Here is a 14,391-nt window from a genome sequence, read left to right as displayed (position 1 = left end):
CACACAAAGATCCACTTTTATTTTACAAATACAGAAGAACTTCACATGTACTATGCTCCAAGGTATAGCTCCCTGTTGCATTCATTCCAAGTGACTTAGTATTATTCCTACCACAATTATTCCCAGTTTAAGGAAAAATTTCCTAAAGTGAGTATTAAAAAGTTATAGCTCATCAAGGAACCTTAAAAACTAAAGTGTCTAGGACTGGACAAAAGCTCAATGTACAAATCATACAAATGTCTTCTAACTATAAGAGTTTACTTAGAATTTACAAACATATAGCTTTTGTTTACCCTGTAGTGAACTGGATTTCTGTGAATTTTACAAAATTGTTGAAGCAAATGTTTAATTTTTTTATTCCCCAGAATAAATCCCCCTAACCAGATTCAATAAACATAGATCATCTAGAAAAACTGCAATTTTAGAGGATATAGATTCAAATCCCACTGATGTTTGACACAAAGCAAGTAACCTCTGTGAGCCTATTTCTGTCTGTGTAAAACAGTGAAGTTTACTTCACAAATGTGATAGAATCAAATAACAAATATAAAGCACCATGCTAAGTGCCTTCCTCTTAATTAAAAAAGGCATTTTATAATTAACAATAAGAGCTGACATGTGTTGGGCTCTTACTGTTTGACAGACACTAGTCTAAATGTGTTTTACATGTATAAACTCACCTAATCTTACAACCCTCCAGTGAGACACATAATCATCAGTCTTATTTTGCAGATGAGGACACAGAAAAATTAATTAAATTGCGCAAGGTCACATAGTAAGGGATGACTCTAAGATTCAAATCTTAAGTATCAAACTGCAGATTTACATGCTTCAGTATTGCCAGGGTGACCTCTTGGAAAAATAATCAGTCTTCAAGATTAAAAAGAAGATAAAAAAAAAAAAAGAGGGACTCTAATATACACATACGTGCAAATTTTTTCCATTTATAATTTCCATATTGTAAACTTAGAAAATATTACCAATTCATTTTGCTCAAGTATACTTGTCTTAATTCAAATGAATATTAACTCATATCACTTGGACATCATGAAAAATCAGATTGAAGGCTTATTTGATAAATATGCTTTGTATATTTTTCTATGTATGTATATGTACAGAACTGCTATTTGTGGTCTTCACCAAAAACAATGAAAGATATAGATGAATATATAAAAATTAACAAAGTGGGGAAAAAAAGCTTATTAGGTCCTTTGTGCCTATTAATCTAACAGTTAACAAAAGAGATGCTGACTGATGAATCACAGACCTGGACCCCTGAAACAAATAATATATGTTAATAATAAAAACAAAAACAAAAGGGATATTAATTGATTATGCTCCGTTAAATGCTATAGATATTTTTACTCCAAATGATGCCTAACATAAAAACAGAATTCAAGCAGGGACCAGTCAAAGTGTGATTATTTTATCTCTTACCTTCTCTTTTTTCAATTCTTCTTTTAACATTTCTCTTAGTTTCTGGGCTTTATACAATCGGTATCTGTCTGAACATGGCTGTTTCTCTTTTGTAGGAAGCGGGTTTGGCTGCGGAACTTCTTGATTAACTGTAGATAAGGGATGAGATTCGGAAGGAACACTGACACCAGGCTTAACCAGAGTAGGAGTACTTGATACTTTCTTTCTTCTCTGTGAAACAGTAGAGGAAGATTTACTGGCTTCTTCAACATAATTCTCACTGTCAGTCTTTTCATCACTGTTGAAATTTAAAAAAAAGAAAAGAAAAAGGACGCCATGGATCTTTTATATTCTAGTTTCAAAAGCTAGCCTGGTGAAAATCTAAAACAGTAGAATCTCATTATTTAAAAAAATCAATGACTTCAGATATACATTAATCATGACAGAGACTGCAATAAAAATTTTATTTAGTAAATGTTTTTAACAGAGCTATAAATTCTAAAAAAGACTGTTGATCTTTTTCAAACTTCAAGTCCCATAAGACAATAGAACATATTATTTCATGCTCATGCTAACTCTAAGGAAAACAAAAGGCCAAGTTACAAATTAAAGCTTAATGACCCTATTTTGAACCACTAAGTAACTAGTGGCAATTGTTTTTCTTTATAATCTATACTGAGATCCTCCTGAACTGATCTAAATTACTGAAATTTTACTCTATTAACCTGAGATCAGGTTAATAGAGTAAACCAAACATACAAAACTTCAAACTTCTAAAATATCTCTACTGCAGAATTTGAGAATATACATTTAGCTACATTAATCAAACCAAATACTGTCTGAGGCAGAAATCATTTATCTTTTGTTGGGTAACTACTTACACAGCTATCAAACTCCTCACTCAAAAAAAAGTACTCAGTCACTCCAAATTACGTATTAGGTATAGCTCAGATTGGATATACGTATTTTAGGAATGGCCTGAAAGCAAATTAAGTCATGAAGACAGAGGGTATAAGAATTGAAGCAGGTAGCCTAGGTGGCTCAGTAGTTTAAACATCTGCCTTCAGCTCAGGTAATGATCCTGGGGTCCTGGGATCGAGCCCTGCATCAGGCTCCCTGCGCAGCAGGAGTCTGCCTCTCCCTCTCCCTCTGCTCCTCCCCCTGCTTGTGTGCGCGCGCTCTCTCTCTCTGTGTCAAATAAATAAATAAAATCTTAAAAAAAAAAAAAAAGAATTAAAAGTAGTGGGGGAGCCTGGGTGGCTCAGTCAGTTAAACATCTGCCTTCAGCTCAGGTCACGATCCCAGGGTTCTGGGAAGGAGTCCCCCACTGGGCTCCCTGCTCAGCGGGGAGTCTGCTTCTCCCTCTGTGTGCTCAATCACTCTCTCTCTCTCAAATAAATAAATAAAATCTTAAATTAAAAAAAAGAATTAAAAGCAGTCTACACTTTTCATGTTATGATTAGTTTTATATAAAAGTGGAAAACGAGGACACCTGGGTGGCTCAGTCAGTTAAAGATGTGCCTTCAGCTCAGGTCATGATCCCAGGGTCCTGGGAGCAAGTCCCAAATCGGGCTCCTTGCTTAGTGGGGAGCCTGCTTCTTCCTCTGCTCCCACTACTTATGCTCGCTCTCTCTCTGACAAATAAATATATAAAATCTTTTTTTTTTTTTAAAGATTTTATTTATTTATTTGACAGAGATAGAGACAGCCAGCGAGAGAGGGAACACAAGCAGGGGGAGTGGGAGAGGAAGAAGCAGGCTCACAGCAGAAGAGCCTGATGTGGGGCTCGACCATAACGCCGGGATCACGCCCTGAGCCGAAGGCAGGCGCTTAACCGCTGTGCCACCCAGGCGCCCCTAAATATATAAAATCTTAAAAAATAAAAAAATACAAGTGGAAAACACCTAAACCTATAGAATAACCTTTCCAAGAAATCCCCACTTTTTTGAAGTTTTTTTTTTTTTTTTAGTAATCTCTGCACTCAATGTAGGGCCCAAACTTACAACCCCAAGATCAAGAGTCAAGCTCTTCCAACTAAGCCAGCCAGACACCCAAAGAAATCTCTAATTTAAACTCTTATCTCAGCCTTTATAACATGCTACATGCACCATGTGCATTTCACCCAATTATGATGAAACCATACAATATACACCCTATGTTTTTATCATATATTTTTACAACTGCAAAGACCCGCAAAAAAAAGAAAAACACAACGAAAAATATCAAATATACTCCTTAAATGCCAACTTTAAGAAACCAAATATCCTCAACCTCAAATGTCTCAAGACTACAGAATCTGAGTAATTCATTAAATTATCAAACATCACACATTTATATGTAGTTAACAGGATCTCTGCAAATTCTATTAACAGTGACTGATATTTGTATTTCCTTTTTTAGGAGAAATTTTGAAAAATTATTCATATAGGGGCGCCTGGGTGGCTCAGTCGTTAAGCGTCTGCCTTCGGCTCAGGTCATCATCCCAGGGTCCTGGGATGGAGCGCGGCATCAGGCTCCCTGCTCGGTGGGAAGCCTGCTTCTCCCTCTCCCACTCCCCCTGCTGGTGTTCTCTCTCTGTCCAATAAATAAATATAGTCTTTATTAAAAAAATATATTCATATAAGAAACTTGGAAATTGCTAAGCATCACTGAGGTGGGAAAATAACACCCTATAACCAGCACCAGTACAGGCCAACAAAGTTTGGCCAAAAAAAAAAGGAATAAAATTTTCACCTTCCTGTCAGAACTTACAGAGAATTTATACCATCTCATTGTCATTTAATAGGGTCAGGTTTTATTGCCTTCCTCACATTCATATTACAGAAACAGAGGCTATTAGTAGCTCAACATGTCTTAACTTTAATTACTTTGTTAATTACTACCATCGCATTTATTTTAAACAAATAACTTTTTGTAAGCAACTATTCTGCCATGTCCTATGCAAGATAGTTTGTCAGTCTTTTCTGAACTCCACAAACTCTCCAAAGCGTGTAATATTATCTCCATTTTACAGTAAGTAAATTCTGCCCGGCGAAGTCTAATAAACTGTTAAATTAAGAAAAAAATCCTGAATCCAAATGTGGTACTGGCACATGCTTTTCCCTTCAGAAAACATGGCCACTATAAAGGGGCATACCCTCAAATCAAAGCAAGTAACCCCATCTCCTTTTCACTAACACAATTCTGCAGAACCAAAGTAACATTGGTCTTTTAAGAATAAATGAATGTTTTTAAAATTTAAAAAACTACTTACCTCCGCAAAGTACTCCGGAAGAATAAAAACTACAGTAAAGTAATCTAAGCTAATGAACAACACCACGTGTGGATATTTTTCACTTCAAAACTGTTAAATGTGGATTCTTCCCACCACCTCCTGAAGACATGGTCCACACCCCGAGAATCTACAAACCTTAACAAAATCCATTTTCCACGCCTTGTGGACAGAGCGATAAACTGCAGTGGGCAGTAGGTTCATAGGGCCTCAACTCTAAGGCTTATTGCAGGAAAGGGAGGACTCCTATGGTAAATTCATCTGGTCAGCTTCCAGGTGACAAGCCCAGAGAGGCGCGGCAGATGAAAATGCTCCCTTCTGCACGCACTTACCTGCTCCTGGAAGCCTTTTCTTGGGGCTCTGATCCCCCGCAATCCACCGGGGGCACATCTGTAGACTCCGCTGGCTTCGGGGAAGAGGCCGCTGCAGGATCCTGGGGCCTGGGCGCCTCTTGTCCACGTTGGGGGTTGGGAGTGGTGGAACCCCTGGCGCCTACACCAGGCCTGACATTCGGCTTCACGCTAAGGCGTGCCCTGCGGAACATGGCGGAGCCAGGGGGCCCGGGGAGGCGGCCCCAAGGCCGCTCTCAGCCCCGAGCCCCGGCCGCTCCCCGGAGAAGGGATTAAGAACTACGCCCTTTCCGCACAGCCACGCCACCAGGCCAGCGGGCAGCTACCGCAGTTCCTCACCCCCGCCGCCTCCACCTTCCTCCCGCCGCCGCCTCTTCTTCATGACCCTGCTACACTAATAGCTAAGTTTCCCCAGTACCTTGCTTCCCCGCCCTCATAGGGCGCCGGAACTGATTACGCCATCAGCCAGCGCTGCGGAAGAACGTAAGACGCACATCTCCCGGAGCCATGGTAACTGTCAAACTATAGAGTTACTTGCGTACCGGAAACTGGGACGCACGGTGAACCGCTCTCCCCTCATCAGGAATCCCTAGGAGTTACTGAAAGAGAGGAAGGGGGTAGTTAAGCCCCTCAGCCCAAACCTTTAGGAGACTATTAAAATCATGGGGCGCCTGACTGGCTCAATCAGAAAAGCATGGGACTCTCAATCTCGGGGTTGTGAGTTCGAGCCCCTCATTGAGGGTGGAGATTACTTAAAAAGAAAAAAAAATTAAAAACTTAAAAAAAAAAAAAGGTCTCGTATAGTAGTGCCTGTTCACATCCCCAGAACTTAGAAATTCTTTTTTTTTTTTTAAGATTTTATTTGACAGAAATAGAGACAGCCAGCGAGAGAGGGAACACAAGCAGGAGGAGTGGGAGAGGAAGAAGCAGGCTCATAGCAGAGGAGCCTGATGTGGGGCTCGATCCCGTAACGCCAGGATCACGCCCTGAGCCGAAGGCAGACGCTTAACCGCTGTGCCACCCAGGCACCCCCGGAACTTAGAAATTCTAAATTGAGTAGAACATAAATTACAAATTCAGATGTGAAGAAAATGCTAAATTACTTCCTAGAAGAGGAACTAGGTTTCTAGAACATGTCGTGGGAGGAAAACCATTCACTGTATACCTTTGTGTACTTTTTAATATACCTGTTCAAAAATTATTATAGTTAAAACTATATAGTTATAGTAAATTACCTTAGAATTCCTAATCTGTTTCAGGAGATAGCAATAGAGCAATAAACGAGGCGTTCTGGGGTGGGAAGAAAAAAATACAACAAAAGAACAAAATAATTTAAGAATTTATTAAATGTTATGAAACAAACTTAAAGGGTACTATGACGGGGAACCTGGGTGACTCAGTCGGTTAAGCAATCTGCCTTCCCCTTGGGTCATGATCTCAGGATTCTGGGATGGAGCCCCACGTGCAGCTCCCTGCTCAGCGGGGAGCCTGCCACTCCCCCTACTTATGCTGTCTCTGTCAAATAAATAAAAACTTTTTAAATAAATAAATAAATGGTACTATGACAGATTAAGGGAAGGCTGGCTTACTTTAGGTAGGATGGTTAGGGAAGGCTCCTATAATGAGAGGAAAAATGGCCACAGATGAGGTGGGCCCTACACAGTATGGGCCAGTTTTTGAAACTGCAATTCAAATTCCCTGACTCATCCCAACAGAGAGGCCCGACTTTCTTCTTAGAAGGACAAGATTTTTCAAGAACATCCTGCTATGTTAATAACAAAATGTCAAAGGAACTAAATCCTTTATTAATTAATCCTTGCTATGTCATCAAGAAGGAGAAAGAAAGGCAAGTGTTTCTGAAAGTAAGATAATAAGGATGCAAACACAGAAAAGAAATTCCTTTCACAGTGGAAAGAAACGGAGGTTTGTGGATTCTGCGGACTTCCTCCAGTACCCTGGGGGAGGAAATAGGACATCAGATACACCTAGAGAAGCTCAAGAACTTGACAAAGAAACCCCTACTAAAGATGTCTCAGGAATGTTGGAGCCACTGCCAGGACCACAGGGCTTCACACAGTGTATTCTGGTATAACATCGCATTGCCTTTCCCCAAATGTTCTGTTCCACCTAAAAATCTAGGGCATTTCCACAATTCTGTACGTAAGGCCAGTCAGTAATGACAAAGATTTAATTTCTCACTAGTATAAAGGCGGGAACAGGGGCGCCTGGGTGGCACAGCGGTTAAGCGTCTGCCTTCGGCTCAGGGCGTGATCCCGGCGTTATGGGATCGAGCCCCACATCAGGCTCCTCTGCTGTGAGCCTGCTTCTTCCTCTCCCACTCCCCCTGCTTGTGTTCCCTCTCTCACTGGCTGTTTCTATCTCTGTCAAATAAATAAAAAATCTTTAAAAAAAAAAAAAAAAAAAAAAGGCGGGAACAAAGTCAGATTTAATTTTGTTATTAAATATAAAGTCAGGAGCACCTGGATGGTGCAGTTGATTAAGCATCTGACTCTCAACTTCAGCTCCCATCATGATCTCCGGATCATGAGATCAAGCCCTGGGTAGGGGCTCTGAGCTCAGCTTAGAGTTTTACTTGTCCCTCTCCCTCTGCTCCTCCCTCTGCGAGCTCGCTCTCTACCCACCCCCTCTCTTTCAAATATATAAATAAATAAATATAAAGTCCTAAGATGTCTGTTGCACAACCAAGTTTGTGGAGTAAACTCATAATGGCATCACAGTAATTTCAAAAGTCTTCAGTTTTCTCCGGCAGACACACCCAACATTTCTTGTGTACATCGTATGTATCCCTACAACTCACAAAGTATATTTTCAGCCACAAAGAAAAATCAATTAGACTGTATATTAAGACCACATACAGAAACAACAACGCTACTACTTAATTTCCAATCCCCAACTGCTTTCCTCCCTTCTTTAGGAGCCAGGCCAGAAAATCAATCTTTTCCCCCTTGCTGGTTACTCCAGAAGTTGCTTAAGGGAAATAAGACACTTGGCACATAAGCACTATTTAAGAGAGGTGGGGCTTAAGGAGAGTGACAGACACACAAGGCTCTCTGAGGTTAAAAGAATGACAATAATAGCTAACTTGTTGAGGGCCACCATATATTGGGCACTTTGTCAATTAATATACATTAATTCAATTAATTAGGGAGGTACATTTACCTTCCCATTTTACTGGAAAGGAAGCTTTACTGCAATGAAGTAACATGGGCCCAAGTTCACATATGTACTCATTGGTCGAGCTGGGCTTTCAACCAAGACATTCCATCTCCAAAGCTCTAAGTCTTCACCACTTTCTCCTACCTTCTCTAAAATAGGTGATTCTTGGGAGTTAAAATAAACACTATTGAAGCTTGGTCATATATACTTGAGAGTGCATTGTAGTATTTTCTATACTTTTGTATGTTTGAAAATTTCCAAAATAAAAGTCTCCTAGAAATAGGGCGATTTGGCGGGGCACCTGGGTGGCTCAGTAGGTTAAATAGCCGACTCTTTGTTTGGGCTCGGCTCATGATCCCAGGATCCTGGGACGGAGCTCTGCAACTGGCTTCCCGCTTAGCGGGAAGTCTGCTTCTCCCCCTCTCCCTCCTATTTTGCTGTCTCTCCCTCTCAGTCTTTCTCTCAATCTTTTTTAAAAATAGGGCAATTTTAGGTGTACAGACTAACTCTACACATTTATCAGTTTGTAATAATTAACGGGATAGATGAAGAACATAAGTATTAACCAAATTAACCAATAGGCATCTTTCCGCGTCTGTTTCTAGCAATGGCAAACGCACCCGGCTTTTACCCAGGTTCCAAGGTTATCCTGGGGTATTATAAATGTGTGATAAAACTGCACTCCCTGTCATTCCCTTCCCATCACACAACCCAAGCACTGAGCCATTAACCTAAAACTTCTGAAGTACTGTCGACAAAGGCACTGGGATTAAACGGGAAATGAAGAGATTTAAGAGTGTCTGAAATCTGAATCTCACTTCTACGAGTCCCTACCTGTTAGGTCAGTCGCTCCTGGTCTCAGAGTCTCAATCTCCTCTCCCATGAAATAAGAACAATGAAGCCTACGTTACAGGCTTGGTGCAGGAATAATGAAAGAAAATATGTAAGGACCCAAACTGACTTTTGCGGAATTAACAATGTGTTTGGTCCCCTAACTCCTCCTCCCGCTTCTGCAAGGGATGAATAAAAGTTAACATTCTTTGTTGAAAAATGAGATATAGTAGCATTTATTGTTTTTGTCGTTACCAAAAAATGGAGGCTGGCCAGGCCCCAGTGTTGGGTACACAGTGGGTAAAATCCACAGACGCAGGACTCGCCTGGTCGACTCGACCGTACTTGCGTGGCCGAATGACCCCAGAGAGCGGATTAACCTTCCGAAGCCGCTAGCCCGAGACGCTTGGCAGGGGCTGCCCTGCCGGCCCGGCAGCGCATGCGCAGTCGCTCGCCCGACTTGCAGGCGGTGGTGGTCCGGCCTCCGTGGGCGGGGCCGTGGAAGGAGCGGAGGCGTTGCCCCGCAGAGGGCCCGCTCGGGCTCAGCCTTCAAGGGCCGCCAGTGCTGACAACCGTTGAGCGTGCTAGGAGGCCGTTGCTTTCCCGAGGGGCTCTCTTCCAGGCTCGGTCCGGTGCCGGCATGGCCCGTGAGTGTGCGGACGGGTGGGGAACGAGGCGGGGAGCGTCCGCTGAGGGAGCCTAGCTCCGAGGCGCGATTGGACAGTAGTGGGGCGCTGGGTTGTGTATCCCCTTCGGTCGGGCGGCGCTGGGACCCTGTCCTCAGTCCGCAGAGGAAGAGGGAGGGTTAGCTTCGGGTCCACCTGAGAAGTCGGGCAAGTATCTGCCGGTCAAGTGCGAGTTTACACGGTAAAGAACACCTCCCCGGAGGTGAGGTGTGTGAGGACGGCGGCCCCAGGAGGGGTCCTTGTCTGAAAGGGGTTTCTACCTGGTATTGCAACGTTCTAAGGCCTGACAAGAACTGGAAGCTCCGACTGAGTCTCCTCCCTAGTTCTTTTGTTCGGCCCTTACAGGTAGTGTCTCTCGAACAGCCGCATTTGTTCGCCTAACAGTCGAATTGTGATGGACCAACTTGTGGAGCTCTCTTCCCTGCGTATCTATCCTTCTTTTCATCCACGCTTTTAAAAAGCTAGACCTTAATTTGGAATTCTGACCCGTATAGACTGAGGAGTGGAATGCCTGTTGTAAGAGACCTGGTATTTACAGCCAGTGAACACATTGATTGGTATGATAATATTCTTAAGACCTTATGTGTTTACCTCTAAGCTTCCTCCTCGTCTGATACGGGAACAGCGTTCAGTGTAATTACCTTGCTGGCGTATCTGTTAAAAAGCCAACTTCAGATACATTGAGATAAGAGCGTTTTTACGAAATTCATAATTATTTTTGAGATGGGAAAACAGCATGACTGTTTGACTTTGTAGGAGGAAATCAGCGAGAACTTGCCCGCCAGAAAAATATGAAGAAATCCCAGGAAATTAGTAAGGGGAAAAGAAAAGAGGATAGCTTGACCACGTCTCAGAGAAAGCAGAGGTAAGTGATACTAATGGAATTTTCAAGTCACTGAAGTTTTTATTATGGAGAATGGAGAGAATTTTTTAAATCCTTGGTAAAACTAGGCTTAGACTGTGTACGGGGTAACAGTTGAACATTAATTGCATGCACGCTAAAACTACATAAGGTAGTAGTTATCCCAATATGTGAATGAAAAATTTCCAGCTCTCAAACTATATAATCTTGAAGAGAATCTCAGGCTTCACTCACCACAACCATAAAAATTTCATTTAGCAAAATATTTGAATACCTTCCACATGGTAGGCACTGTTAGGTGCTAGGGATACAACATTTTCAAAGGAAACATCCTACCCAAACTAGTCAAGGTGACAGGTTACTCAATTACAGGGATTAAGGTTCTGAAGGAGACACAAAAAAGTATGTGTAGTTATATTGACTTCTGAAGATCCTTTGTGTTGGAGAAAATGCAGGTGCACAGCCTTGATGTATGATTGTATGTAAGAAATAATACAAAGTAGCTACAGAAATATTTGGAGAGTACAGCTTAAATTTTTTAAAAACCATATTTATAAACAAGCTTAATTTTATTCTAAAAACTTTGTCTATGTACAACTTGGAGGTCAGGTGAACAATTGACTACACATGCTTCAGTGGGGCTTCTCTGTGGTCCTCAAGCCTGCACATTAGAATCACCTGGGAAACCCTAAAGGCTACTGAAGCCTGTTCCTTAAATCCGGTCCTGATTTAATTGGTCTGAGGCTGGGCATAACAGGTGCTCTAGGTAAATTTTATTGTGCCTAAGTTCAACCTGCCTGTAAAAAATTTCCCCCAGGTGATTCCAATGTGTAACTAGAATTAAGAATGATCGTTTGGGGGTGCCTGGCTAGCTCAATCAGTGGAGATTGTGATTCTTGAGTCATGACTTCAAGCCCCACATTGAGTTAATTATCACCTCATACTTTTTTTTCTATGGTATTAAAGTGATTTCTGTTTACCCATTTGGAGTAAAAGTGAACGTGGTACAAATCAGTGACCCTGAAATTTTTAGTGGGGAACCCTGGTCTTGCTTGGCTTAGTAATAGTCCCTGTTAAATGCATATCCACTTGTTAGAAAGCTACTGTGCTGGGTACTCTTTATGTATTATCTCTATTTGTTTACCTGAAAACCAGTATTAGCCTCAATGTATAGAGTAGGAAACTGAGGCTCTGAACTTAAGTAATTTACTAAGGGTACAGCAAGTACAACAGAGCTCGGTTTCAAACAGAAAAGTAACTATCACTACTCTTTTCCATGATACTTCATTTTTTTGTAGCTGTCTTTTTTTTCCTTCATCCTCACTCCTTACCTTTGCTGTTGGCTTTACAGAAATGTCTACTGTCATGGACAGAGATACTCACCCTGAATTAAAATGTCACAGTAAATCTATGTGATAACAGGAAAGAGCCTGAACTTTGAAATTGGACAAACTTGGGTTTTAGGTGATTTAAGGCAAATTATTTAGCTCTAAATTTTTTTAATTTGAGTCATGGGAATAATAACAGTTGCTATGGGACTTAATCCAGAGCCAGCAAATTGGCACATAGTAGGTGTTGATTACAAAGCCATTTAATGTATTTTTTAAAATAAGGATTTCCTGGACCATCTAGCCCAGGTAGTCTGGTTGTAGTTCACGGTTATTATGATATATGGAGGTTTAGCCATTGTTTTTTTAGTGTAATCCATTTTTAATCACTAGCTATTGGGCTTTCAGGCTTGTAAGAAACTGAATTGCTTCATAACACCTATGTCCTAATGCTAGGTACCATTTTGGATATCTAGGAGACTAGATATGCCTCTTCTTTCAGAGAAAAATGGAATACATTAACTTTGTTGACAACGAAGTGTAATTGCCATTATTTCTGTATATAGCTGCCTAATGTCAGATAGATAAATTCATAGCTATTCCATAAAACAACCCTAGTAACTACTTTTCTGATTTTGAAAGGTCGTTATTTGCCCAAGATCATGATAACAATAGAGATGGTTTTCAAAATAAGATGTGACTTCAAAGCCCTTCCATACTTGGTTTTCCCATCCTGTTGCCATGAAACAAAGACATGAATCTTTATATCTTTTAGTTTGTTTTCTAATATGCTTAATGGGTTACGTATACAAAACAAGAACATATAATCAGTTTTTCTGTAACAACTTACAGCCTTTTCCCCCATTATAGGGACTCTGAGATAATGCAACAAAAGCAGAAAGCAGCTAATGAGAAGAAGTCTATGCAGACAAGAGAAAAATGATGACTATTTGGAAAAACCTGGGTGCTACTGCCAACTAGGTGTATCATAAGCTCTAAGGTCAAAATTTTGTGGAGCAAACAGTCATATGTTATATCCTTATAAGACTATTTTAAACTTTACCTTTCAGCCTGACTTAGTGTAATGTTTCAGAACCATTCTTCAAAGAATAAAACACTAACCATTCATGTGATATATTTGTGAACGTTATTTTTTTTATCAGCAGTGAGCATTTTTGTAATTTGTTAGGTAATATGATGAGATAATAGAATCTCCTATAAATCTAGAATCTTTGTCATAAACTTTGTTAAAGTAGATCTTATTTAAAGTCAACTGGATTGTATAATAGAATTTAAGATACGTTTATCTAATGTTGCTTTGTAATTAAATGGTTTGCTTGAAGAATTAATAGATAGCAGAGACCCACCTGGAATAGTGACTAAATGAATACAAACTAAGTTTGTTACTAAGAGTAACTTAGAAAATTCTCCGGGTTTTGCTTACAGCTTTAAAATTTTTTGGAGTAAGTGCCTTTCTTTTAATAGACTATATTCTTTAGAACAGAATTAGGTTCACAATAAAATTGATCTCTCATGTATCCCCTGCTTCTACTTATACGTAGCCTCCTCCATTATGAATATGCCCCACCAGAGTGGTAAGTCTGTTGTACTTGATGAACCTATATTAACACATCGTGATCACCCAGAGTACACAGTTGCTAGTACAAAGTACAAAAGATTCACTCTTGGTGTTATGAGAGTGTCATTTTTTAAGTCTATTCTGAGACTGAAAAACTTGTGACTTGACAATGATAAATATGGAAATACGTTAACCTAGAGAAAGGTTTAAGACTACATTATTCTGAAGCAAGTAGGCATGATTACTGCAAAGAGAGTCTACCACTGTGGAAATGGACAAATCTTTAAGACTTGGCCTCCTATTTGAACAAAGGTTCTGGTCATCTTGAGATAGGTCACTTAGCAGTGGTACCACCTATTAATGGGGTGGAATCCTCAGTGTCTCTAATACTGAAAGAGGCAAATGTGAAGTTTTTATCTTCACATTAGTACAGCTTTTCAGTTAAAGTAAAACTGTGTTTTATTTTTTGGGTTAACTTAAGTCTTCAAACTTTGTATGGTGGTAGTTATAAGGGCAAAAGGATTACAACAGCTTAAGTTACTCTCTAATAAAAGGGATGATGAAGTCTGATTGTACTGCAAAGATTCTTTATGGGTCTGATTTCTGTAATCCTATCTCCAGAATTTCTACATAGTGGTAAGTCATGAATACAAAGAACTTGTTATGCTTTCAGCTGTATACTTTGCCTTTTTTTTTTTTTTTTGGTAATGAATAATTTCCATGTTTAAAATACCCTATATAGTGGAATAACTTTAGCTTTTTAAAAGTTAATCCTTATAAATCTGGGGGAAACTGCAGTTTCCAAAAGAACATGGATATTAGATAAGGAAGATCTCTATGTTGTAATTAATCATTAAGACTTAAATTCAAAACTTCATCTTAAAAAAAATT

General features: G+C 40.2%; 1 protein-coding gene and 1 non-coding gene across 2 annotated transcripts in view; one reads left to right on the top strand and one right to left on the bottom strand.

Moving 5' to 3' along the window:
- BDP1 (B double prime 1, subunit of RNA polymerase III transcription initiation factor IIIB) overlaps positions 1 to 5,482 on the bottom strand; it is an 81,497-nt gene extending 76,015 nt beyond the window's left edge. Inside the window, exons 1-2 of the mRNA XM_011220600.3 lie at positions 5,020 to 5,482; positions 1,438 to 1,714 (exon numbers count right to left, since the gene is read on the bottom strand). Of these exons, the coding sequence (XP_011218902.1) occupies positions 1,438 to 1,714; positions 5,020 to 5,231 (489 nt within the window). The 5' untranslated portion in view covers positions 5,232 to 5,482. The remainder of the gene's footprint in view (positions 1 to 1,437; positions 1,715 to 5,019) is intronic.
- Positions 5,483 to 9,500: 4,018 nt separating this feature from the next.
- On the top strand, positions 9,501 to 13,054 carry LOC100465820. The gene is made up of 3 exons (XR_004624092.1): positions 9,501 to 9,692; positions 10,488 to 10,596; positions 12,792 to 13,054. It is a non-coding gene; the product is annotated as an uncharacterized LOC100465820 (transcript).
- Positions 13,055 to 14,391: the final 1,337 nt, after the last annotated feature.

The sequence above is a fragment of the Ailuropoda melanoleuca genome, chromosome 3 (genome assembly GCF_002007445.2).
Source record: "Ailuropoda melanoleuca isolate Jingjing chromosome 3, ASM200744v2, whole genome shotgun sequence".
NCBI lineage: Eukaryota > Metazoa > Chordata > Mammalia > Carnivora > Ursidae > Ailuropoda > Ailuropoda melanoleuca.
The sequence above is the reverse complement of the archived record's forward strand: the minus strand, read 5'-3'. Positions and strand labels throughout refer to the sequence as shown.